This window comes from Siphateles boraxobius, unplaced genomic scaffold (genome assembly GCF_051911475.1).
Source record: "Siphateles boraxobius isolate OS27281-9 unplaced genomic scaffold, OSU_SipBor_1 54, whole genome shotgun sequence".
Classification (NCBI taxonomy): Eukaryota; Metazoa; Chordata; class Actinopteri; order Cypriniformes; family Leuciscidae; genus Siphateles; species Siphateles boraxobius.
Window position 1 is genome coordinate 4,159,279 of NW_027509180.1, and position 26,992 is coordinate 4,186,270.

General features: G+C 42.5%; 1 protein-coding gene across 4 annotated transcripts in view; it reads right to left on the bottom strand.

The window, feature by feature from the left end:
• The window catches only part of LOC143714414 (uncharacterized), a 1,189,624-nt gene that overhangs the window by 711,893 nt on the left and 450,739 nt on the right, over positions 1 to 26,992 (bottom strand). Inside the window, exon 4 of one of the 4 annotated variants that reach the window (XM_077205567.1) lies at positions 22,705 to 24,297. The exons of the other annotated variants lie outside the window; for them this stretch is intronic. Within the exon in view, the coding sequence (XP_077061682.1) occupies positions 22,705 to 24,297 (1,593 nt within the window). The remainder of the gene's footprint in view (positions 1 to 22,704; positions 24,298 to 26,992) is intronic. 4 annotated transcript variants of the gene reach the window in all.

The window sequence follows — 26,992 nt, forward strand, 5'->3', positions numbered from 1 at the left end:
TCATCCGGCACATCCTGCCCCGGTGGCCAGCTGCTGCCTCCACCCGCCGCCGGTGGCAGCTCCTCCGCCTGCTCGTCGCCGTGGGCGTTCCCCGGCCGCCGCTCCTGCCGGGCCTCCGCAGCAGCCTCGACCCAAGCCTCAGCATGGAGCCGGCCGCAGTAGAGACGCCCAGCCCGCTCCAGGCGCTGCCAAGCCAGATGGCAAGCGACAGCGAAAGCATTCCGGAGCGGGCCGCCCAGGAATGGATGAGATGCTCTTGGAGTGGCACGATCACTCCCTCCCCCCGGGTGAGGGCCGGGTGGAGCCTTTTGTTTGTGTGTGTGTCTGTTCCGCCACTGGCTCCCTAAAAAAGAAAAAAAAAGCAGAGCAAGCGGTACCCACACTTCAAAGAGAGAGCAATTTCATCTGTTCCTGGGTCCCAAGAGGGCCAGTCTGGCGGGTGTGACCCTGTATAGCCTTACACCCCTCAGATCGCCCTTGGTCGCCAGCAGGCAGCTTGGTGCGTTCGAGGACCCGGTCATCCGCCTTCTCACGCGCCCCCTGCCGCTAGTGGAGACAGGTAAGTGTTGCACAGCATACTAACACCACTCTCTCTACTTTGCTGCCCCACCTCAGGCTCGGCTACCCTGCTCAAGTCAGTGATAATCATCACATTAGGTGTTGAGCAGACTTGCTCCTGAAAATTCAGTGATATTCATCACACCGAGTGTTGAGCAGTGCTCCTGACTTGTGCGTGCTTATCTTATCCTGCTGGCGAAGGATTTGATATAGCTGCTCCTCCAGCCGGTACGAAGGCCAGTTGTAAACTCGTTCTTCGTGCTACTAGGTGGTGGGCCGTGACCATCTTGGCCCAAGATCGGTCTGCAGCTCCGACCTGAAAGACATGTGCTTCAGATCTCTACCTTCCGCACCGCAGGCCATCCTGGGTGTTGTGTGTAAGGGTGGAGTATCAGTACAGTGTCCTTCCCCTCGAGTGCTCCAGAGCCCATTGGGTCTTCAGGTCAACTGGAAGAGAGTAATCTCGCCCACGGGCTGAGTATCTCTTTTTCAGTTTGGGAGATGGACTCGGTCTAACACCTCTCTCCAATGAGAATGTGTTTGAAGTGAGAAAGGGTCCCACTGAAAGAACTTTCAGAGGCTACTGGGGTATATGGTAGTTGCAGCCTTTGGCTTCCTCCATATGTGACCGCTTCAGCGCTAGCTTCATGATCAAGTCCCAAGGTGATCATGGCAGAGCAGCTCACCCTGTGTGACTATAGTTCATCCCGGTCTGCTGCCAAACCCTCTTCAACAGAGGGGCCATGTACAAAGGGCGTGTTTTAACGGGGGCCGGGGCGACCCTCGACTACACGGGCATTCGTGCCTCTAGTTGTTAGACATTGCGACCGTTGCGCAAGCTTCCCTTGCATGTCACAACTCACCCGTCACCTCCTCCTTGGAGTCAGAAGCTTCTGAGGACGCTTTGTTCCACTCTTCCCGCTCTACTCAATCGTGCCGCCATCGAGCCTCACGACAGTTATAGCCAGTGGATGACTCCATCCCCTGGGTCCAGCTGGGTCATGACCATTCCGGGGCCGCTCAGTGCCCCTCCGGTTTCGTCTTCCTGCCAGTGTTTGTATAAACCGAGCGGACTACCCTTGGACAAACACTGACTCTCAGCTGCCCAAGGGGCCCGCAGAAATGCGTTAACCCCAGTGAGCCTTCTAAAAGGGACTGCGACTCATGGTCGCCTTGCGCCTGCTCAAGTCAGTGAATTCATCACACTTCATGTTGAGCAGAAATGCTCCTGAAACTCAGTGAAGTTCATCGCACTCAGGTGTTGAGCAGCAATGTTCCTGTAGCTCAGTGAGTTCATCACACTCAGGTGTTGAGGAGAAAAGCTCCTGTAGCTCAGTGAATTCATCACACGCAGTGCTGAGCAGAAATGCTCCTGTTGCTCAGTGAAGTCCTTTGCACTCAAGTGTTGAGCAGAAATGCTCCTGAAGCTCAGTGAGTTTATCACACTCAGGTGCTGAGCAGAAAATGCTCCTGAAGCCCAGTGATCTTTACATGTTGTGTTGAGCAATGCTCCTGTCTTTTTGCGCCCGTCGCTTGCACCTACGTGCCAAGTCAGGAGAGGAACAGGTCTTCATAGTTGCCCCTTATTGGCCCAACTAGACCTGGTTCCCATCGACAGCCTTCCTGACTTCCCCTGAAAACTCTTTCAGGGACGGGGCACGATGGCACACGCGTTCTTCCCCCGGAGATTCCGGGCGGTCTTACATCTGAACGCGGAGGTTCAGGTGGCTATCACAGGCATGTGATAGTTACCATCACTTCTGCGAGCACCCCCTAGAAATGGGTAGCGTGCTTACGCCTTTAGAAATGGAACCTAGTCGTTGAGTGCGTCTTCTCTCCAGAGGAGATCCTGAAAGCTTTTCGATCACTTCAGTGCTCTCTTTCCTGCAAAATGGGTTGGAGTAGGCTGTTTTCCTTCACCCTCAAAATGATGTTGCCTCGGTGTTTAAACAACGCTCATCGTGTTGCAGAAGTGTGCAGAAGCACGTTCTGATCGTCAGGTTCCTGAGGAGCAAGGTCTTGTAAATCCTTGTGTCCCTCTTTATCCTCTTGGGCCTTGTCCCTGGTGCGATGCACTGCAGAGACCGCCCCTGAGCCACTGCAGGCAGTGAGTTAAAAATTCTGTTATATCAGTTCTCCTGCTCGCGTGGTCTCTACTAGAGGGTAGGGACTTGCTCGCTTTCGGTCAACGTATTGTGCCTGGAGTCTGGGCCGGCTAACTCTCACAGGCTGAGACCCCGGCTCGGATTGTGCCCAAGGTTCCTACCTCTCCTGTAATAGGAGCAGGTGGTGAGCCTGCAAGCGCTGCCCTGGAGGAGGCAGATCCAGCCCTGGCTTCTCTGTCAGTTCGCTTGGACGTGTACAGAACGCAAGCCATAGACCTCAGACCAGCTCTACAAATATCTGTTGGAATTCAGCAGAGAGGGAAGGCTGTTTCCATGCAAAGTCGCACTAGTGCTTGCCTTCATTTCGGTAAAAATCCGAGATGCAACATGTCAACTTAGGTGTTGAGCTCCTCTATGATGAGTGTAAAGTGCTCCGCCTGGGCGTTGACGATATTCTAGAGTTGGGGGCTGGACGACACCTAGTTGAATAATGAATAATGAAAACATGAATAATATATTTTTTTTTACATTTGTACATTTTCATAAACTCAAACTTCTATAACTTTTTTCTGTTTCACTTTCTTAATTTATTTCACTTCTACAAATGTCTTCTTTAAAACAATACCAATCTTATATCTATATTCCAAATCATTCTTGAATTACAACCATTTAAGTTCAAATGTGCATTTTAATGTCTATTCAAAAAAAACGTTAGGGGCAAGGGGTGAATTGGGATTGAGCCTTAGTCTCGATAAGCTGAATGAAAAAAGCAAGCTGGGTAGGCTGGGAAATAAATAAATAAGTAAGAGAAACTGCCACCACAACCAGACGTTTGTATAGGTAGGATGCTTACCTCAGGAGATTTAATATGCTAGCTTTATGATATGCTTTCCTGACGCTTGTTAGTAAAAAAATAATCTTTAGTGTTAGCTAAAGAGGATATGAGTAATGTGGTTAAAGGGACACTTCACCCATTTGCATTAAGCTTTGTATTGTTAGAAACCCAGTCATATATTAAAATGATCGTGGATTTTTCCTTTATGTTTCCCTGAGATGGGAGAAATAAGGATTCGTGCTTATTATGACGTAAAAATCATAATTTTGCATCATAATAAGCAGGAAGTCACATTTCATTGAAAAGTGTAGAGACTACAAACACTAGCTCATCATTTATTCAGGGGGAGGGGCCCACTCACACTACAGACCTATTACAGATCAGTGGGTGGGACTTCACTTGCCGAAACTAATAACAATATCCACCATCTTGTTTGGAAGCTAAGCTAACAAGTGCTGTGGAGCCAGATGGGAAGTTACGACAATGATGACAATGATGGAAGGAAATAAACATGATATGCAAGAAAAGATGATTTTGAAAGTCTTCTGCTCAAATCCGATGTTCGTGGCTATCTTTACGAGCCGCAATACAGCGAAGTGTCGGATTGCCGACACGAGCGGTTAGAATGACAGGACCAGAGTGCCTCAACTCGAGCCAGTGCGGGCTCCTCGTCCGTAACAGGCAGGTCTTCTGCATCGGCTGCAGAAACAGTGCAGAAGCCGCAGCAGCCACGCTCTGTTCCTCCATAACCCAAATCAGAAGACCTGCCTGTCGCGGACGAGGAGCCCCGACTGGCTCGAGTTGCGGCGGACTGGTCCTGTCGTTCTACCCGCTCGCGTCAGATTGCCAACACGAGCGGGTAGAACGACATTACCAGTCCGCCTCAATTCGAGCCAGTGCGGACTCCTCGTCCATGACAGGCAGGTCACGGTCTCGCGTTCTACCCGCTCGTGTCGGCAATCCGACTGAAATATCCAGCTCCAGATTGCCAGTACTGCGGGCACCAGTAAGTTGAGGAAGCTCAGGAGGAACTATTGTTTTTACTATTGTATTGTTGAACTTTTATTGTTAACATAATTATTTTTGTTGATATCATTATTGAAATAAATGGTTCACATTTACGTTGTTTTCCTTATGAGTGTTTTATTCCACGTGTATGTCAGATAAATTTGGACGACCAACATTCCATCAGTGGAACTAATGTTACTAACCTACTGTTACCTTACATGATAATAGATAACAAAAATGGTCATGCCTACATATTTTTATTCTTATTTTGCAAATCCAAATTGCATTACATTGTTCAGACTGAACATTCAACATAAATAGAAACGAGGAGTAAATCAGTTATGATTTCGGCAACAAACTAGATTTTTTTTTTTCTGTGAAATGAATTTCAAACTCTGGCGGCACCCAGCCTTGTAGACGGTAGAGTGCTTTCCCTGAATCTGATAGGCGGATACCTCCTCAGCGTTGTTCTGGATTAGTGGGAGTGGCTTGCGGAGCTGTGCAATGTGGTGCATTGTGGGAGTTGTGGTTTTCAGTACAAATGCGCCCTAAAGTTACTTTCTGTCTTTACTCGGTCAAGAAGGCATCAAATTCGAAAATGTTATTATATTTCGATTACATATATGACCCACTTTCAATAAAGATGAATGTTTCCACGGGTGAAATGCTCCTTTAAGATTTTGCCCAGCTGTATATTCTATTCATCGTACTAGTGTTGATAACCTCTTCGGCCTTGTCTCTCTCCTCCAGAGTACTAGGGTAGCTGCTCACAGGAGAGGTCCCTGGGTCTTTGCGCACTACACTAGGTATTATAGTGGTAAACTGCACCTCACAATATTGATTGAATCACTTGCTTGCAGTGACTGTGCCTATGTGTGTGCGTGGTGTGTGTATGTATGCATTTGACTGTAGGCACCACAGTTAAGAGAACGGTTGGTGAACTTCACGTTTATCCCGGACAGGTAACCTACCTTGACAGCGAATCAGTATTGCCTTGTTAATTGCTAATTATATTGTCCTTGGTAACAGCCAATACCAGTCTTGGTCTCTCCCTTTAGGCCAAGCCTTTTCGTTTGTACCTATTGTGCCTCTATCATGACGGTGTGGCTCTTTTAATTATACTATTGATTAATAAAGTATTGTTGTTTTTTACTGAAAGCACGTCTCTGTCTAGTCCATCTTGGGTATATTGCTATGAGTCTGCTTGCCTTAGATTAGGTATTTAGCAGTTAATGTGCAAAGTATATCTTGGTGTGAGAGGCACCAGGTGGCGTAGTCAAGAACCTTTTAGCCTAGATTTGGTCAAAGTTTCATAAGGTCACACTATATGCTTTTATGACATATCATGCTTTTATATCGTTCCTTTTTACATATAAATCATACAGTTGTGGTCTATATAAAGCGGAACTGCAATGCTTGGGTCTGATTTCCTCATTATTATAGCTTCACAGGCCCCTTTTCTACCCCTTTTCTGATGTGTGTCTGAGAGCAACTCGTTTTGGTGCGGTCTCTTTAAATGCAAATGAGACACTTCATACCCCGCCCCCTCTCCAGGTTGTAGAGGTGACACTCGTTTCAACTCCACCCCATTCATCCATTTTCGTAGTTTGATAGGAGAGATACGATTATCTAGCGGCACAGAAACTTTTTATTCACACGTTATCAACAAAATGTCAACAACAGAAGACTTGTCCATCAGGCCTTATATGTTCGAGCCAGAGCCGGACCCGGAGCGAGATGAAAATGAAGACGACGAACCTGCAGAACAACGTCTTCATATGGATGTATCGCAATGGTATGTTACTGTATTTACAGTAACTTCTCCATCCATGCCCAATACTACAATACTGCATGTTTTACAACGATTATTATCACAAAACAAAATATGTTATATTATAAACAATTAAAGAAAAGCACTAACGTATAATATGCTACGTTTAGAAAAGCATCAGAAAACCCAGCAGCTAAATGACCATTGTCATGATGAAACTCAACAACATTAATACTGTTACAGACGTGTACTTAAAAAAAAAAAAGGTACTGCTAAACCATGACCACCGTGTGTTTTAAGAAAGTAAAGTACTTTATTTTTATTAACGTTATTTACAGCTTACCGAAGTGCTCTGTTCATCGTCTCCAGAGATAGAAGGAATTGACCCCTCAATCAGATGAAGTCTATCGGCAAATCCTTTTTTATACTGGCGGAGGTTGCTTAAGTAGTTATCCTTGAAGTGCTTCGTTCGTGCACACAAAAATGACTTTATCCACAGATGTGGGTACATTTCCATGAAAAATAAAACTCAACCAGTTACTTCGAAGAGGTTCTGATGCTGGGAGACGGTGTAATGAAGCGTGTGGGTTACTACATCCAACAACCGAACATTTGTACCTACCCTCTCGTAACTTCAGCTTAGACTACAAAATCGCAGTGAGAAATAAAAACGGCGGATTGCTCGAAGTGTTGGGCCGGGAGTCGATCAAACAGTTTTTGCAAGTTCCCGCAATTTCATTGCATAAAATTGCATAAATATCCCGTATATTCCATCGCATTTTTAAAGAAAACGTGCCGCATAATCAAGGATTTTTGCCCGCAACAATCACAAAAAAACTCTGCATTTTTCGGGAAGGACTGGTATGGTGTCTCTAGCTTTGAAACGCAAGTATCCAGACATTAGTAAGGAACATGATAAAATATGAACCCCTAACCTGGCAAATAACACCTGAATCAATAAATTGCCATTACTAGCTAGCGAGCCGCTTGCATATAAACCATTTTAGCTTACCTGCTCCCCTTGAAGGCAGTAACGTTAGCATCTATCCACTCTGGAAATGCTGTCATAACTGTTTTGTTTCTTGTTGTCTTCATTTCTTACGCTATTGTAATGTATTTAATTGGATAATCTTTCAGTTGAAGCTTAAGAGGAAGTTGTAAACAGAGCTTTTATTTTGACGGGAAGAGGAAAGTGGAAAAAGCGTTGTATTTTCTGACCGTTGTCAGTATTGTCAGTGGTTGAATAAAGCAAATCCCGTATACGGAAAGCCAGTTCACTCCCTATTAAGCCCTTGTTACGGCCCTTTATCTAGCTTGGCTCGTTAAATCACATACAAGACAAGGACCGAACATATTTAATAATCACAGACGATTGAGTGGTATTCAGACGTTAATCACGCCATAATTTTTAATCCAGTCCACAACAGACAAAGGACAGAGCAACCCATAATAAACAACAAACAAATAAACAACACAGGTAGGGCAACAGAAAGAAACATAATCCCTTAACTAAGCCTATCGTAGCAGGAAAGATCTTACCTAACTCCCGACAGAAACAATAAACAGGTGAGTCTTCCGGGCCACTGCTTCGCTACGCTATAATCTAAATAAATAACAAAAGTGAACTAAGGAAATAACCTCTACCTGGCTTTAAATAATAAAAAAAACTCAGTTCACTATCATCGAAGACTTCAGCATGGAGGTGCGACACGAGACGATGAGCGTTCTCGCCATCAGGCGAACCACCCCAGCTGACAACAATCAGGAACGGCGGCGAAGAATGAGGAGCAAGAGAAGCGGAGAGAGACCGCGCCCTCAACACCAGGCCGGCTTAAGTGCAGGAATTCCCATGACGTCACTCATTCCGTAAATCAGGGGAAAACCCCTAACTCCACCTACGAACTCAAATAACAAAATTAATACACTCAGTAGTTCAATATATATATATAGATCCACGTAACAGCCCTATTGTACCGAATTTGGGTTGTAGTTCCACCAGAGTTCCACTGGGGGGCGATCGCCCTGAGTGCAAAATGAATGGGAGTCTATGGAGCTAGACGGTCGAAAGCACCAAAGTGACTGAAGGATTGCCGTAAAGCAGTATCTCTACGTTACTACTTACGTACTACTTACGTTACTACTAACGTACTACTTACATTACTACTTACTACTTATCGTGTTACTACTTACCCGCTGCGCTACTTACCCGCTGCGTTACTTACCCGCTGCGTTACTACATACCAACTGCGTTACTACTTACCCGTTGCGTTACTTACCTGCTGCGCTACTTAGCTGCTGCGCTACTTACCTGCTGCGTTACTTACCCGCTGCGTTACTTACCCGCTGCGCTACTTACCTGCTGCGTTACTTACCCGTTGCGTTACTTACCTGCTGCGCTACTTACCTGCTGCGCTACTTACCTGCTGGTTTACTTACCCGCTGCGCTACTTACCCGCTGCGCTACTTACCCGCTGCGTTACTTACCCGCTGCGTTACTTACCCGCTGCGTTACTTACCCGCTGCGTTACTACATACCCACTGCGTTACTACTTACCCATTGCGCTACTTACCTGCTGCGCTACTTACCTGCTGCGCTACTTACCTGCTGCGTTACTTACCCGCTGCGTTACTTACCCGCTGCGTTACTACTTACCCGCTGCGTTACTACTTACCCACTGCGTTACTACTTACCCGCTGCGCTACTTACCCACTGCGCTACTTACCTGCTGCGTTACTACTTACGTTACTACTTACGTACTACGTACTACTTACTACTTACGTTACTACTAACATACTACTTACATACTACTTACATTACTACTTACTACTTATCGCGTTACTACTTACCCGCTGTGCTACTACTTACCCTCTGCGCTACTACTTACCCGCTGCGTTGCTACTTACCCGCTGCGTTACTTCTTACTTTACTACTTACCTGCTGCACTACTTACCCGCTGCGTTACTATTTACGTTACTACTTACGTACTACTTACTACTTACGTTACTACTTATCGCGTTACTACTTACCCGCTGTGCTACTACTTACCCGCTGTGCTACTTACCCGCTGTGTTACTTACCCGCTGCTTACTACTTACCCGCTGCTTACTACTTACCCACTGCATTACTTACCCGCTGCGCTACTTACCTGCTGCGTAAATTGCCCGCTGCATTACTTACCCGCTGCGCTACTTACCCGCTGCATTACTTACCCGTCTTCTGAGAATATCCAGTCTTCATCTCCGGTCCGCTCTGTCTTTAGCCTGTCATCCCTCTGCTTTCCAGTTCGTCATCTCCACCCTGCATCAGATAAGAGACTCTGTCATGACTGTTTTCAGTTTCTGCACATTTTAATGATCTAATTACTTTATTGTAATAAATGTAGTTATCACAAAATCAAACTTTATCACGTTTTCCTATAGAGCAATTGTATAGGCTGTTATCAAATAATCTGACTTAATGTGTTTCTAACAGCAAACACTCAGAATAAAGTGAGATGATCTGCTGATGATCCTGAATGTCTTGTTGAATGAGTGTTGATAGTCTGAGGATCATCAATACTAACAGATCTGCTGAAAACACTCTTTATTTCATGACAATAGTTCCTGTTTTCTCCTAATTTATTATGCTGATGTCTTCAGATCTCCTGTAAATTTACACTAAAAGCTAATTTCATTGGTGTCAGAAGATTGAGGGTATTTGTTGCCTACAAATATTACTTAGGTTTCTGACAGTTTGTTTCTACTTAGATATTGCCCTCCTTTTAATAAATAAACAATGTTAGAATTAGAAATAAAAATGTGTGAGTTTGCATCAAATGCTTTATGATAGACAGATTACATAATCTTGTCAAAGATTGTTAAAGAACATTATTAAATGTGTCAATTAGGATAAAAGACAAAAAGTATACAGCAAAAAAAAAAAAAAAAAAAAAATCAGACATGTTCAAACACTGTATTTAAGGATCATAGTGCAGCCCAAAAATACTCATTAATTGTCATTTTAAATCTTTATACTTTGCCACTATTCTTCAAACCACTAGGTTTTACCCATTTGTCACCAATACGTTTTTTATCATTTAAATTAACTTAGTATGATCCCTTAATCTTTTATAAATACTTTATATGCATGTATATATTTAATACAGGTCAGAATAACAAGGTTGCTTAATTTTGACAAATATATCTGTTAAGCTAACATTATTTAACCTATGTTTTGACATTTTTTAGCAAAAGGTATTTTAAACATTAAAATGGGCAGTCAGACATCTGGACTTTTGCTAAAATAACAAACTTAGTTACTGATATATTTTTGATTTTGTCAGAACATCTCCAACCAAACTGCAGCTCATTCAGTGGAGCTCTGCCCACAGTAGTCACATGGACAGTGAAGCTCCTCCCACAGCAATTACATAATCAGTGAAGCTCCTCCCACTGCAATTCTCCAATAAATGCTGTAAATTCCCATCAGCTACAAGTGAAGACATTTACATTTATTCATTTAGCTGACGCTTTTATCCAAAGCGACTTACAATTGCTATATATGTCAGAGGTCGCACGCCTCTAGAGCAACTAGTGGTTAAGTGTCTTGCTCAGGGACACATTGGTGTCTCACAGTGGATTCGAACCCGGGTCTCTCACACCAAAGGCATGCGTCTTGTCCACTGCGCCATCACCACCCCAGACGAGCATAAGAGCATCAGGAAGAGCTCAAATCTGCAAAGACTGAGTTTATTAAAGAGGACAGTGAGAACACGAGTGATCCAGAACCTGGATCTAGGTAAACTATCGAATAGGATACTGCATTTTCAACAAAAGGTCAGTAAAGGGATGTAGTCAAGTCAAACTAAGTATAATTTTAGCTCTGGTTTATGGTTCAACATTTTTTTTGCAACCATGTTGGAATATGCCAAATGTTTTACAAATTATGAATTACCCAATTACTGTATATTTCTTAGTATATTGCGTATTTATGATGAATTTCAGCTTAACTTTCTGTAATTATAGTGTACCTTGAAAGTCCACAAGTGTAAGAATAAGGGAACAATAGGTACAAATTTGGGAATAAAAGAGGGAACAACCAGGAGAATTGAAAAATTATTTATACTGTAAGTATTTTAGAACTTTTTTAGAATCTAAAGCGCTACTGATAATTCTAATAAATAAATACACAAGCATGGAATTCATTTATTATGCTTTAAAAGTTTTAGATATTGGAAGATCATTGTACCTAATTCATGGAAGGTTTCAGGCATAATTTATAAAAACGCATCAAAATGATCCTAATATTTAATAGCAGTTGTCTATTACATCACTTATGTCCTCACTTCATATTCCTCTCTGCTAATTATTTTGAGGGTACTGAAAATAAAAAATAATTTCTTTGATTTCAGACATGATGGAAGACAGCGAGGAGAGTGAAGAACTGAGTGAAGTGAAGGAGGAGAGAGAAGAACTGAGTGAAGTGAAGGAGGAGAGAGAAGAACTGAGTGAAGTGAAGGAGGAGAGAGAAGAACTGAGATAAGTGAAGGAGGAGAGAGAAGAACTGAGTGAAGTGGAGGAGGAGAGAGAAGAACTGAGTGAAGTGAAGGAGGAGAGAGAAGAACTGAATGAAGTGAAGGAGGAGAGAGAAGAACTGAGTGAAGTGGAGGAGGAGAGAGAAGAACTGAGTGAAGTGGAGGAGGAGAGAGAAGAACTGAGTGAAGTGAAGGAGGAGAGAGAAGAACTGAGTGAAGTGGAGGAGGAGAGAGAAGAACTGAGTGAAGTGAAGGAGGAGAGAGAAGAACTGAATGAAGTGAAGGAGGAGAGAGAAGAACTGAGTGAAGTGGAGGAGGAGAGAGAAGAACTGAGTGAAGTGGAGGAGGAGAGAGAAGAACTGAGTGAAGTGGAGGAGGAGAGAGAAGAACTGAGTGAAGTGGAGGAGGAGAGAGAAGAACTGAGTGAAGTGGAGGAGGAGAGTGAAGAACTGAGTGAAGTGAAGGAGGAGAGAGAAGAACTGAGTGAAGTGAAGGAGGAGAGAGAAGAACTGAGTGAAGTGAAGGAGGAGAGAGAAGAACTGAGTGAAGTGGAGGAGGAGAGAGAAGAACTGAATGAAGTGAAGGAGGAGAGAGAAGAACTGAGTGAAGTGGAGGAGGAGAGAGAAGAACTGAGTGAAGTGGAGGAGGAGAGAGAAGAACTGAGTGAAGTGGAGGAGGAGAGAGAAGAACTGAGTGAAGTGGAGGAGGAGAGTGAAGAACTGAGAGAAGTGAAGGAGGAGAGAGAAGAACTGAGTGAAGTGAAGGAGGAGAGTGAAGAACTGAGTGAAGTGAAGGAGGAGAGAGAAGAACTGAGTGAAGTGGAGGAGGAGAGAGAAGAACTGAGTGAAGTGGAGGAGGAGAGAGAAGAACTGAGTGAAGTGAAGGAGGAGAGAGAAGAACTGAGTGAAGTGGAGGAGGAGAGTGAAGAACTGAGAGAAGTGAAGGAGGAGAGAGAAGAACTGAGTGAAGTGGAGGAGGAGAGAGAAGAACTGAGTGAAGTGGAGGAGGAGAGAGAATAACTGAGTGAAGTGAAGGAGGGGAGTGAAGAACTGAGTGAAGTGGAGGAGGAGAGAGAAGAACTGAGTGAAGTGAAGGAGGAGAGAGAAGAACTGAGTGAAGTGAAGGAGGAGAGAGAAGAACTGAGTGAAGTGAAGGAGGAGAGTGAAGAACTGAGTGAAGTGAAGGAGGAGAGAGAAGAACTGAGAGAAGTGAAGGAGGAGAGTGAAGAACTGAGTGAAGTGGAGGAGGAGAGTGAAGAACTGAGTGAAGTGGAGGAGGAGAGAGAAGAACTGAGTGAAGTGAAGGAGGAGAGAGAAGAACTGAGTGAAGTGAAGGAGAGTGAAGAACTGAGAGAAATGAAGGAGGAGAGAGAAGAACTGAGAGAAGTGAAGGAGGAGAGTGAAGAACTGAGTGAAGTGAAGGAGGAGAGAGAAGAACTGATTGAAGTGAAGGAGGAGAGAGAAGAACTGAGTGAAGTGAAGGAGGAGAGAGAAGAACTGAGTGAAGTGGAGGAGGAACATCATGTCAAACCTGGAGAAAAACCTTTGAGTCGCTCAAAGACTAAACAGACATTTTTAAAGGAAAGAAGAGCCAAGAAATCTTTCACCTGCACGCAGTGTGGAAACAGTTTCACAACCAAACAAAGTATTGAGCGTCACATGATACTGGAGAGAAGCCGTTCTCATGTGATCAGTGTGAGAAGAGGTTTCCATACAGAGAAAGTCTTAATTATCAAATGAGGATCTACACTGGAGAGAAGCCGTTACCCTTGCAGTGTTGGGTAAGTTACTCAAAAAAAGTAATCCACTACAAATTACTAATTACTACTTTAAAATTGTAATTTGATTACATTACTGATTACTGCATGTAAAAAGTAATCAGATTACTAATTACTTTACTTTCAAGTTACTTTGAAAACCTATTAAAACTACAAGAATACACTACAAAGTGAAACTCAGTTCTTTCCGTAATTTAATATTGCAGAGTACAGACATCCCAAGTCTCCAGGAAGTTCCGGGAGTCTCCCGCATGTTGATAGCGGCTCCCTGATGCCCGCAAATTAGTTCAAATCTCCCGGAATCTAGAGCGAGCGAGAAAGAGCGCGCCTGCGAGACAGAAGAGAGGGCTGTTTCTCAATATGTTCTTGTGGACTTGTGAAACGTCATCAGTCGCTGCCCAAGTACTGTTCCAATTCAAAGTTCACATCTAGCCAAGTCCAGTTCAAGACCACTGATGTGTTCTTGATCCGCCCCTTTTACCCAGGATGCATCGAGAGGTGACTTTAACTTTGTAGCCTATTAGAGAACTGTTTGCTTTATTTCTAATTGTACAGCTTTTAGGCTACTTATACTTTTATACTTCTCCAAACCGTGTAGCGCTGCGTGTGTGTGTGTGTGTGTGTGTGTGTGTGTGTGTGTGTGTGTGTGTGTGTGTGTGTGTGTGTGTGTGTGTGTGTGTGCCTCATGAAGCGCGTTCTCCGGTAATTCATTAAAGCGCATGCTGACGCAGCCGGCCAAACGTGATTAGAAAGGCATTTTACTAAATATTTTTTCTTAACAATACATTTGTAACGCAAGTAACTTAATTTTATTGACATCAGTAACTGTAATCAAATTACATAAATTTAAAATGTAATGAGTTACATTACTGCGTTACCACGAAAAGTAATTAGAATACAGTAACGCGTTACTTTGTAACGCGTTATACCCAACTCTGAACATCAGTGTGCAAAAGGCCCGGATGCCCTTAAATGTCCCGGTCCCAGATAATCCTGACCAATTACAGCGCACAATGTCACCATAGCGTCACCTCTGTTGAAGCGGAACAGCGTTGACCAGAGAGAAGATGCAGCGCATATTCTCCTGAGGGACCCCCAACACTGCACGTTTTCTTTGTCTCCCTAATCAAACACACCTGATTCAACTCATCAGCTCATTATCACATATATCCCCATGTGACAATAAGCTGATGAGTTGAATCAGGTGTGTTCGATTAGGGAGACAAAGAAAACGTGAAGTGTTGGGGGTCCTTTAGGAGCAGGGTTGATAAACACTGTGTTAGAAAAATAGGAAGTGTCTCTGTTTCAAGCTACCTGATGATGGCAGTAATGCACTGTTAAGTGCGGTCGCCAATAAAAGGAAAAGAAGAAGAAGAAGAAGAACACTGTGTTAGAGAGTTCATGAATAGTTGTTTGATTACTATTCAGTTAAAGTATATATTGAGTTGCTGTCAAGTTTATATTTTCAAATCTTCCTGGAGTTTTCTGCATGTTGCTTTGAGATTAGACGTTTATATATTGGACATTATGTTAAGCTAATTTGGAAATGAGTATGATGGTGCGTTCAAGTCATCTCGTATAGATCGTAGTTATGAGTTGAATGCACTTGAATGCCACCACAATGTCGTAAGTACCAGTGGGGAGCTCGGGATATACTTTAAGCCCCGATCTGTACGAGTTGGGTCGTGTCAGTGAGTAACATGGCGGAATCAATGGATGCAACATCTGTAGTTGACGGTAAATTTTAATTGATTTCAATGTTCACTCGTCCAAGAAACTGTCATTTATCATGATCATCATTAATCTCGTTATAAGTAGCATGTTAATGAATTACAACAAAAAATGCTAACAGTTTACATCGGCTTCATAAGTTAATTAAAAACATAAAAAGAAAAACACACCTGATGCGCATTCTTTCTTCTTCATTTTCTATAAGCAGAGTTAACAAACCTTGCTGTATTTTCGTGTAATTAATTAAAAGAAGGTACACCGCCATCTTGCGCCGATGAAACTGACTTGAACGCACCTCACGTCGTAAACACGACTTCCACCTCGTACCTACGAACTTCCCAGGAGGACTTGAATGCACCATTATCACATGGAGATCAGCTGCTTATCACGTGCATATGGATCAGGATTATTCAGGAAATACCTTTAAAAGAATTGTTTTTCAGTTTATTTAATTTAGGATGGTTTACTTTAATGTTATAGTATTTTTTTGGGCTGCCAGTAATTTGACCATTTTATCATTTAACTGTTTTGAATATATTTTTAATTTCACATACATTTTTATGTAATTTAAGAAAACAGAAAAAAATACTGTATGGAAAATACAGTAAGTTTTCTGTATAAAAAATGTGAATTACTGGAATTTGTCATTAATATCACAATACCTAAAATAACAGCTGAATTTTTAATTAACAGATATTACTTGTAATTTTACAGAGTTTTGAGATTTAAAATTAAAGAAAATTATCGTCAAAAAAATCAGTTATTTTCTATAAAATTAGGATTTTGTTTTAGGAATTGTGTTTTAAACCTTTTTGTTCACATGTTGCTAATAGTGAAACACTTCCTAAGCTTTATCTTTAACTGAAGCCTATAAGACCTGTTCCATATTTGATACAACTAAATATTACATTATTAAATTGCCACAACATTTTCCCTCAGCAACAAAATTACACTAGCAATTCTGCTGTCAGCAGTTCGATTAGTCCGCCAGCAGAGGACCTCATCACTCCATTACTGATCACATTCATTACAGCTCTTTGCCCCTTATTATACTGTTTTATGGTGAAGAATTGTTTGCCATTCCCAACTGCAATTATGAGCATAATAAACCTCTCTTGTCTTTTCATTTTGAGAATTATAAGGCGTTATTATGCATCTTAATTTTAGTGTGTAGATGTATGACAGAAATAATAAGTGCAATAATGTGTAAAGGCTCGAAGTCAGTAGTTCTTGTGTTTCTCTTTTTTTCGTTCTTTTTGTTTCTCTTTCCTTCAATGATTCTGCTTATTAACATCGGGTGTCACCACTAATGGCCAATCATCACTTAATTAATCACTTAATTATCTCATTAACTTCAACACTGCTTCAGTGTTCATTTTTAACACACCTATATGTACACCGAGAGTGTTAATTTAACACTGGAAATTTTGCAGTGTGGTGGAGGTGGACAGAGGAGAGTTGAATGTCTTGAGAAGGTTCGTGTGTTAGAGACACTGTTGATCTTGTTGTGGAAATATGAAGATTTCACAGCATGAACATCAATAGAAAAGGAAGAGAGCAGAGATTGATACAGATATACTCAGATCAGACGTGTCTTTTGATTTGAGCCATTTCCTCTCTGTCGCCCTAAGTTTGGTCCGGTGTTCACGAAGAAACTCAGATAACCAGGGGTTGGAGGGAGTAACGCTTGCTGGCCTGGAGGAGAGAGGGCAGATATTGTCTAAAGAAGAAGTTAAAGTGGAGCATAAAGTATCGGTTGTGGTATTCACATCTAGAGATGAGAATTGTGAGGGAAGAGAAGATGACACAGCAGAGGAAAGATGGGAAGGAGAAATTGACACAGGTTTCGTCTGAAAGGAACTGGTAGGGGGGTTGGTGGTGCATGGTAGAGAGTTGTAGACTTGGCATTTAGGGACTTGTAAACATGTCATATCATGAGAAAAACTATTAAAGGAACACTCCACTTTTTTATCATTGTTTTTTGTAATAGCATTGCGCATTTACTCATGGTACTGCAACAAAGTTCCTTGACTATTACGCAGTAATGAGAGTATAGTTCCTAGCCACATCGGCCTAGAAAATCGCAACTTTTCATTTTTCTTAGTACACAATGTAACTAGAGTCAAGTTTTAAATAGGAAAAATATCGAAACTCTTTGGTCATTTTTTTTGAGAGAGATGCTAACGGTCTAATCCGATTCAATGATCTATGCTAAGCTATGCTAAAAGTGGTACCGCCAGACCCGGAGATCAGCTGAATGGATTTAAAAAACTGTAAAACTCAACTGTTTAACTCTGGGGGAGTTGTAAAATTAGCCTATTTCCCAAAAAAGTGGAGTGTTCCTTTAATAATGTAGACAGACAGCAATCTCATTCAATGTCAGTCGTGTGTGCTGAAATATTATTTATAGGCATTTAAAAGCTACATTTATAAAAATGTACAATAACAATGAGTTGGTGATAAAATGAGCAATGAGTTTAATCAATCATTTTTTGAAGCAAATACAAACATTAAGTAAAAGTGAAAGTGGGAGACAGATCTCTATTTTTACTGAATTATAAGAGCCAACGCATCTCAAGAGAAGAAAAGAAAGAAAAAATGGTCCAGTTTCAAAGCTACATAAAAGTCTGATGTGTTTATCTCCACTGAATCCTTTCATGCGTTTCTGACAGACTGAATCTCTTGATGCGGTGTTGTAATTTCCAGGTGGTCTTTCAGTTCATCATCTGTAGTAAAGCACTTCCTGCACTGAAACACACACCGCTGTGTCTTTTCTGCTGTAATATTATAAATGAATCTTCTCGTTTGTGTGACTATTCAGGTGTTTCTTCAGGACTAATTCCCAATGAAACTGTTTAGCGCACTGATCACAGTTAAATGCTCTTTCTTCAGAATGAGAAGCAGAAGTGATTTCAGAGAGAAAGCCTGAGCCGCTTCTTCCCAGTGTGAACTCATGTGAATCTTCAGACTTGATTTACAAGTGAAGCGTTTTTTACACCGTGCAAGAAACAGCTTTTTTGGCTTTTCCTTTCTTGTATCACATCCATCAGGCGTAAAAGAAACATTTAATCAAGTGAGATTTCAAATGAGAGACAAATGTGAAATGAAAAGTGAAGCTCAAAGTCAAGATCACTGATGAGTTCAATAGTCATTTTAATCCCATCATATCTGGGCAAGAACTGCTGTGCACGATTATGATCTATTTTAATATCATGAAGATGATTTGTGTTATAAATCACTAGTTTGGTCATAAAACTCTAGATGGCGCACCCTTGACATGTAAACTGTAAGCAATCACATCATTTCCAACAACTTTTTAACATTAACAGAGGAAGAATCTGGAAGCATCTCTCGTATCTGTATTCTTGATAAGCACAAGAGCAAATACAAAAACATTTTGTCTGCTGCTGTCAGAAAACATGAAAATACTGTTTGATGTTTTATCAAAATTGTGATAAAACATCAAACTTGTCTCTCAAAATTGTGACGGAGCAATTAATAGAACATCTTGAAAATAAACAATTGTTGCATCCCCAGCAGTTTGGGTTCAGACAAAAACACAGCACAGAAACCGCCAACTGCTTCTTGGTGGAACAGATTAAAGGTGCACTGGACAAAGGGAATATCGTAGGCGCTATGTTTTTAGATCTGAAGAAGGCCTTCGACACAGTGGACCATTGTATCTTATTGCAGCAATTACAGCCATTTCAATTTTCAAATGCAGCTCTGTTATGGTTCAAGTCCTACCTGGAGGGTAGACCGATGTGTGAAAGTAGGAACTGTAAAATCCAATCCGAGTCCAAATGACCTAGGAGTGCCCCAAGGGTCAGTACTAGGACCTTGTTGTTTTCAATGTATATATACGATCTCCCAGATTGCTGCCAGGGTGTAAACAGCCAGCTTTATGCTGACGACACAGTTATCCATGTGTCAGCAAAAACAACTGCGCTGGCTGGGCAGCAGTTAACAAAGGCTTTACATAACATCTCAAGATGGCTTCAGCTGTCCCATTTAACTTTAAATGTTCAGAAAACCTTCTCAATGTGTTTTTCAATCAACCGGAGGTCCCCTGACAGCATCTTTGAAGTTTATTTAGACCATGAACCCATTCAAGAGGTTCATGAAATAAATATTTGGGCATTATAATAGATAATTATCTGAAGTTTCCAAGTCAAGTAAACTATGTTTGTAGGAAAGTCAAATCAAATCTAAACTGTTTTCGTTGTATTAGAGGAGAGTTGTCACATCACGCGGCTTTATTGTTTATGCATGCAATGTTTTTTTTTCACATTTGTCATACTGTATTACAGCATGGTCACAAACATCAGCGTCCACTCTGAAATCAGTCACTTCTCTATATAAACAGGCAATTAAGATATTTGACAAGAAACCTATGATATGGCATCATTGTGATATCATACAAAAGCACAAGCTTTTTACTTTTGAAAATTTTGTAAATTTTAGTATTTTGAAATTGACTTTTAAATGTTTGAACAACTGTGTGTCACCGCTGTTCTCTGGCCTCATGGAGAGGCGTCATGGGCTCTTTTAGACCTTCCACCAGAGCCTCAGTTAGTGGGGATTGTGTGCTATCAAAGTTCAGAACATCTTTTGGACAGTCTAGCTTCTCCTTCAAAGGGGCTACACTATGGAACTCTCTGCCAATTGGACTCAAACTGCAGAACAATATTAACATCTTTACCAGAGAGCTCAAACAGTGGCTTAAATCGGGCCAAAGTTGGACTCATGTGTAAAATATGCCTTATTTTGCTTAATGTGTTTTTATCTGTTGTAAAAGCCCCTATGGACAGGTGTTGAAAATTAGCACATGTGCTATAACACTTTAAACAATGCATCTGGTTCGTCCAATGTTATTGCTATGTCCATATTAAATAAATAAATAAATAAAAATATCTTCACCATAATCAGCAATGTCAGAAAGACAAAGTTGCACAGCGCTGCTATGTATATTGCTATATTTCATGCTTTGACATGAGCGCCAACTACTGTCAGAGAGTGGTTTTGCATTGCTCTGAACAGACAAAATCACATGTCAAAATCAGACACATTCATGTTGGGTTGAACACGAGTTGATAGAAACCAATCAAACAACAAAATGTCTGTTGCTCATTGTGGCTGTTAAGAAACTCATGAATGAATGAGGCATTTATATAGCTCTACTATTTACTACTGTACACACCAAGCGCTTTACACTCACATCAGGTGTTGGTCTCATTCACAACCTGGATGATTCAAACAGCGCCAACTATAGGTGGAGAAGAGATATTTAGCTGTGACTTAGAAGAGATTTTGTTTCTCAGCAAATAAAGATGAACTACTGTGGTCTCAGACTGTGGCGATGTGGTTTCTCCACTGTATGGATCTTCATGTGAATCTTCATGTGGATCATCTTATGTGTTTTCAGATGTTCTGACTGATTTAATCTTTTGTCGCAGTGTAAACACTTGTAAGGTTTTTCTCCAGTGTGAATTTTCTGGAGCCGTTTTAAATGTTCAGCTGTAGTAAAAGTATTCTCACACTCAAAGCACATGTACTCTCTTAGACCAGTATGAGTTTTCTGATGTCTTTGTAAAGATTTCAGCAGTGAAAAACTTTCTTTCCACATTCAGAAAATGCATGTGGTTTCTCCTTCATGTGAACTGTCAGGTGTGCCTTTAGAGCTGATGACCCAAAAAATCTTTTGCCACATTGATCACATGTGAACAGCTTCTCTCTGGTGTGAATCCTCATATGTCCTTTAAATATTGCAGGTTAGAGGACCCAACGAGTCAATGTATAGAAAAATAATGTAGGAACTAGATTTTCTTTAAAATATACTTATAAATACGCTAAAGAAGCTCCTGGAGTCGTTTTTGTGAGAAAATGTTACTTCCGCATCTGAAAATGGGCGCGGCGGGCGTGACGTAACGGGCGGGAGAGCGGTCGATTCAAACAACAGGAAAACAATGGATCGCAATGACATTTCGGACGCTGAGGAAATACTTACTCGTATGACGAACCACAGCCATACAATTATGAGCATGCTATACTCCCAAGAGAGCAGGGACAGGCCAGGACTAATGTTAGACAGAACGGTCAGAGACAAATTGAGTTTTGAGTGGTGTGAGGAGAACTTGTGGAAAACAGGGCAGGTGTCTTGGTGAGAGAGACCAGTGTTAGCCTATAGATATACACTCACCTAAATGATTATTAGGAACACCTGTTCAATTTCTCATTAATGCAATTATCTAATCAACCAATCACATGGCAGTTGCTTCAATGCATTTAGGAGTGTGGTCCTGGTCAAGACAATCTCCTGAACTCCAAACTGAATGTCAGAATGGGAAAGAAAGGTGATTTAAGCAATTTTGAGCGCGGCATGGTTGTTGGTGCCAGACGGGCCGGTCTGAGTATTTCACAATCTGCTCAGTTACTGGGATTTTCACGCACAACCATTTCTAGGGTTTACAAAGAATAGTGTGAAAAGGGAAAAACATCCAGTATGCGGCAGTCCTATGGGCGAAAATGCCTTGTTGATGCTATAGGTCAGAGGAGAATGGGCCGACTGATTGAGGCTGATAGAAGAGCAACTTTGACTGAAATAAGCACTCGTTACAACCGAGGTATGCCTATTAAATGTATAAAAACTATACTTGAGTATATTTGTATTGTACTAAAAACATACTCAAGTACATTTTTAATACATATTTTTAACCCGGGTTATAACAAACAGAAAATTAAAGATTTGAATATTTAAACAATCTGAGTAATTTTGTTTTTCAATTACAAGTTGCCTCTATTTAGGGCATGACTACCTATTTCACACTATTTGATGCTATTGGTACAATATAAGACGATCAATATTCTTGCTTCGGCATCCCATGTTGAACTTAATCATATCGCCGGGATGATAATCCTCTGATCTGAAGTGAACGCTACACACGACTGCGTTTCTCGAAGCCGATGCGGAAGTGAAATCCCGTCTCTTCACCTGCACAAACCGCACCAGGCATGAAAGATAGCGCCGTCCTTTTTCTTGTTATGGAAACCTGTGGACTCGATGTCCTGACAGGCCTGAGTTTTTGCAACCTCCACAAAAACCCAATAATTTACCATGTTGATGACAAATTGAAATACAAAAACTACCGAAAACACACTGACTGACAACCGCTCTTATTGAATACCAGCCTACTCTGCACTGAGCCGAGGCTGAGGCTCCCTGTCGGGACGTAAAATGACGCAATGTTGAAGAAAAAAACAAAACGCTTTACTGTTTTTACGAGCAGTCCAAGAAACGCTGCATTTATCTACTAAATTAGTGCCCTTATGTCGTTTCAAAACATTTTAAATCCTGCATTAACTTTTCATATAAGGTTATATATTCATTTCGATTAATTTTTGTTTACCTGCAATATGCTCTTTAATGTGTCCTCTCATGTGACGCTCAAAACTTTGTTTGTATGGGAAACTCTTTCCACATTGATCACATGCAAATGGCTTTTCTCCAGTGTGAACTCTCATGTGAATCTCACGACTTTGTTTGGATATGAATCTCTTTTCACATTGATTGCATGAGAACGGCTTCTCTCCAGTGTGGATCCACATGTGAGTATCAAGATTTTGTTTGGATGTGAAACTCTTTCCACACTGATTACATTTGAACGGCTTCTCTTCAGAGTGGATCCTCATGTGAATATCAAGATTTTGTTTGGCTGTGAAACTCTTTCCACAGTGACAACATGTGAACGGCTTCTCTCCAGAGTGGATTCTCATGTGACTCTCACGACTTTGTTTGGATGCGAATCTCTTTCCACACTGATAACATGGGAACGGCTTCTCTCCGGTGTGCACTCTCTTGTGAATCTCAAGATAAGGTTTGTTTTTAAAACTCTTCCCACATTGATCACATGTGAACGGCTCTTCTCCAGTGTGAACTCTCACATGAATCTCAAGATTTTTTTTCGATGTGAAACTCTTTCCACATTGTTTACATAAGAACGGCTTCTCTCCAGTGTGGATCCACATGTGAATATCAAGATTTTGTTTGGCTGCGAAACTCTTTCCACACTGAACACATGTGAACGGCTTCTCTCCAAAGTGGATCCTCATGTGAATCTCAAGATTATGTTTGGCTGTGAAACTCTTTTCACACTGATCACATGTGAACGGCTTCTCTCCAGAGTGGATCCTCATGTGAATCTCAAGACTATGTTTGGCTGTGAAACTCTTTTCACACTGATCGCATATGAACGGCTTCTCTCCAGTGTGGATCCTCATGTGAGAAATAAGATTTATTTTTTGTGTGCATCTCTTCCCGCACTGATCACATGTGAACGGCTTCTCTCCAGAGTGGATCCTCATGTGAATCTTAAAACTTTGTATGTTTGTGAAACTCTTCCCACATTGATCACATGTGAACGGCTTCTCTCCGGTGTGGATCCTCATGTGAATCTCAAGATTACCTGGGTTTGAGAAACTCTTTCCACACTGAGTGCAGGTTGTAGATTTCTTGGCTCTTCTTTTCTTTAAAAAATTAATTTTAGTTTTTGAGCGACTCAAAGGTTTTTCTCCAGGTTTGACATGATGTTCCTCCTCCTCTTCACTCAGTTCTTCACTCTCCTCCTCCACTTCACTCAGTTCTTCTCTCTCCTCCTTCACTTCACTCAGTTCTTCTCTCTCCTCCTTCACTTCACTCAGTTCTTCACTCACCTCCTTCACTTCACTCAGTTCTTCACTCTCCTCCTTCACTTCACTCAGTTCTTCTCTCTCCTCCTTCACTTCACACAGTTCTTCACTCTCCTCCTTCCCCTCACTCAGTTCTTCACTCTCCTCCTTCATTTCACTCAGTTCTTCACTCTCCTCCTTCACTTCACTCAGTTCTTCACTCTTCTCCTTCACTTCACTCAGTTCTTCACTCTCCATCTTCACTTTACTCAGTTCTTCACTCTCCTCCTCCACTTCACTCAGTTCTTCACTATCCTCCTTCACTTCCGTCAGGTCTAAAATGAAAAAAAAAAAGTTTAATTGTTTTCAGTACATCAAAATTCAAAAGAGAGAAATATGATTATACAGTGAAAGGACATAAAGTGAGCCCCAGAATATTCCCATCATTTTAATGAGTTTTTATAAATTATGCATGTCCCTGAAAATCTCCATGGATGAGGAACATAGAGAACTATTAAAATATTTAATCAATGACATGCTTATCTAATGTAATAAACACATTAAACATACACCAGTGCCACAACGTTTTCAATCCAAGAACTGTTTTTCTTTTTCAGCTGAACTGATGTTTATTATAACAGATGACATCATAAACAGCAGGAGATTTAATAGGCTACATACAAAATTATCTATTTTGAAATAAACAATGTTTTGTACTGTATGTACAAAAAAGGGTTTAAAAAAGTAAATGAAAAAAGTTGTTAAAATTATTATGAACAATTGTAAAAAAAGAAATGCACATGAATACAATTTTTTGATTAAATCTGGGTAACACCTCAGTATGGGAACACATTCACTATTAACTACAACTTTTTCCACAAACTCCTAATTTACTGCTTATTAATTGTAACATCACCAGCTGGAGGGCCCTTGTAAGCCACCAGAGGGCACTCCACACCAGACTTTCACTCCCTCTCAGACTTCATTTCCCATCACGCACTGCCTGGACTTATTATCACCTGTGTCTCATCACCTGGTTTGTCTCTGATTGCATTCACCTGTTTCTCATCACCCTGTTAGTCCCTGTCTATTTATTCCATGTTCATTCACCCACTCATTGCGAAGTTTTGTTTGTGTCCCACTGCATCTCTGAGCATTTACCTGGTTTCTGTATTTTGCCTTTTTCCCTGCCTGTCTTTGGATTTCCCGTTTGCCTTGTTGCCTGCCTTGTATGTTTTGCTTGTTTGGACTGCCTACCGGGACTTTGACCTATTGCTTATCTGTTTGACCACGATTCTGGATTACCCCTTTATATTATAATAAAAGCTGCGTTCGGATCTTAACTTGCCTGTCTCAGATTAGTTTCATGACAGAAAACTTCGCCACACCCAGATCCAGCAGCGATATCAGCCATGGACACAGCAGTCCAAATCCTGTGTCACCGTCAGGGGAATCGTTTGATTGAGGAGTACGTAGAAGATTTTGTCAAGCTGGTACCTTTCACCTCTATGAGCGAAGAATGCCTGATGTTCTTCTTCCGAGGGGCGCTATCAGAAACGCTCAGTTCATTCATGCCCTTGCATGAGCCTCACGGGACATTAGAGAGCTATATTGAACTGGCCCTTCTGTTAAGCGGTTCTGTGTATACAGTGGGTGTGGTAGAGGAGGAACTCCGTGAACCCACAGTATCCCCTCAGCCTGAGTTTCACGTCAGCCACGTCCAGCCAGAGCTTCACGTCAGCCACGTCCAGCCAGAGACTGTTCACGTCAGCCACGTCCAGCCAGAGACTGTTCACGTCACGTCTCCCCAGCCAGAGACTGTTCACGTCTGCCCAGCCAGAGACTGGTCACGTCTGCCCAGCCAGAGACTGTTCACGTCACGTCTGCCCAGCCAGAGACTGTTCACGTCACGTCTGCCCAGCCAGAGACTGTTCACGTCACGTCTGCCCAGCCAGAGACTGTTCACGTCACGTCTGCCCAGCCAGAGACTGTTCACGTCACGTCTGCCCAGCCAGAGACTGTTCACGTCACGTCTGCCCAGCCAGAGACTGTTCACGTCACGTCTGCCCAGCCAGAGACTGTTCACGTCACGTCTGCCCAGCCAGAGACTGTTCACGTCACGTCTGCCCAGCCAGAGACTGTTCACGTCACGTCTGCCCAGCCAGAGACTGTTCACGTCACGTCTGCCCAGCCAGAGACTGTTCACGTCACGTCTGCCCAGCCAGAGACTGTTCACGTCACGTCTGCCCAGCCAGAGACTGTTCACGTCACGTCTGCCCAGCCAGAGACTGTTCACGTCACGTCTGCCCAGCCAGAGACTGTTCACGTCACGTCTGCCCAGCCAGATACTGTTCACGTCACGTCTGCCCAGCCAGAGACTGTTCACGTCACGTCTGCCCAGCCAGAGACTGTTCACGTCACGTCTGCCCAGCCAGAGACTGTTCACGTCACGTCTGCCCAGCCAGAGACTGTTCACGTCAGAGACTGTTCAAGTCACGTCTGCCCAGCCAGAGACTGTTCACGTCACGTCTGCCCAGCCAGAGACTGTTCACATCAGGTTTGCCCAGCCAGAGACTGTTCACGTCAGGTCTGCTCAGCCAGAGACTCTTCACGCCACGTAAACAAGAAAATGTTTTGGGTTGGGGGCAGTAGGTACTCGCCATGGCCACCCGAAGGGTCTTCACCGCCGTGCCCGGCCGAGGGGTCCTCACCGCCGTGGCCGGCCGAGGGGTCCTCACCGCCGTGGCCGCCCGAGGGGTCTTCAACACCATGCCATGACCCAGGCCCGTCCACGCCACTTCCCGTGTCCTGTCCCCCTGCACGGGTCTGGCCCACCATCCCTCCCCCTAGACCTCCTCCGCTCCACCTCCCTCCTGGACTATTTTTGAGCATCTGGAAGCCACTCCTTAGAGGGGGGGCTATGTAAGGTCACCAGCTGGAGGGCCCTTGTGAGCCACCAGAGGGCACTCCACACCAGACTTTCACTCCCTCTCAGGCACTGCCCGGACTTATCACCTGGTTTGTCTCTGA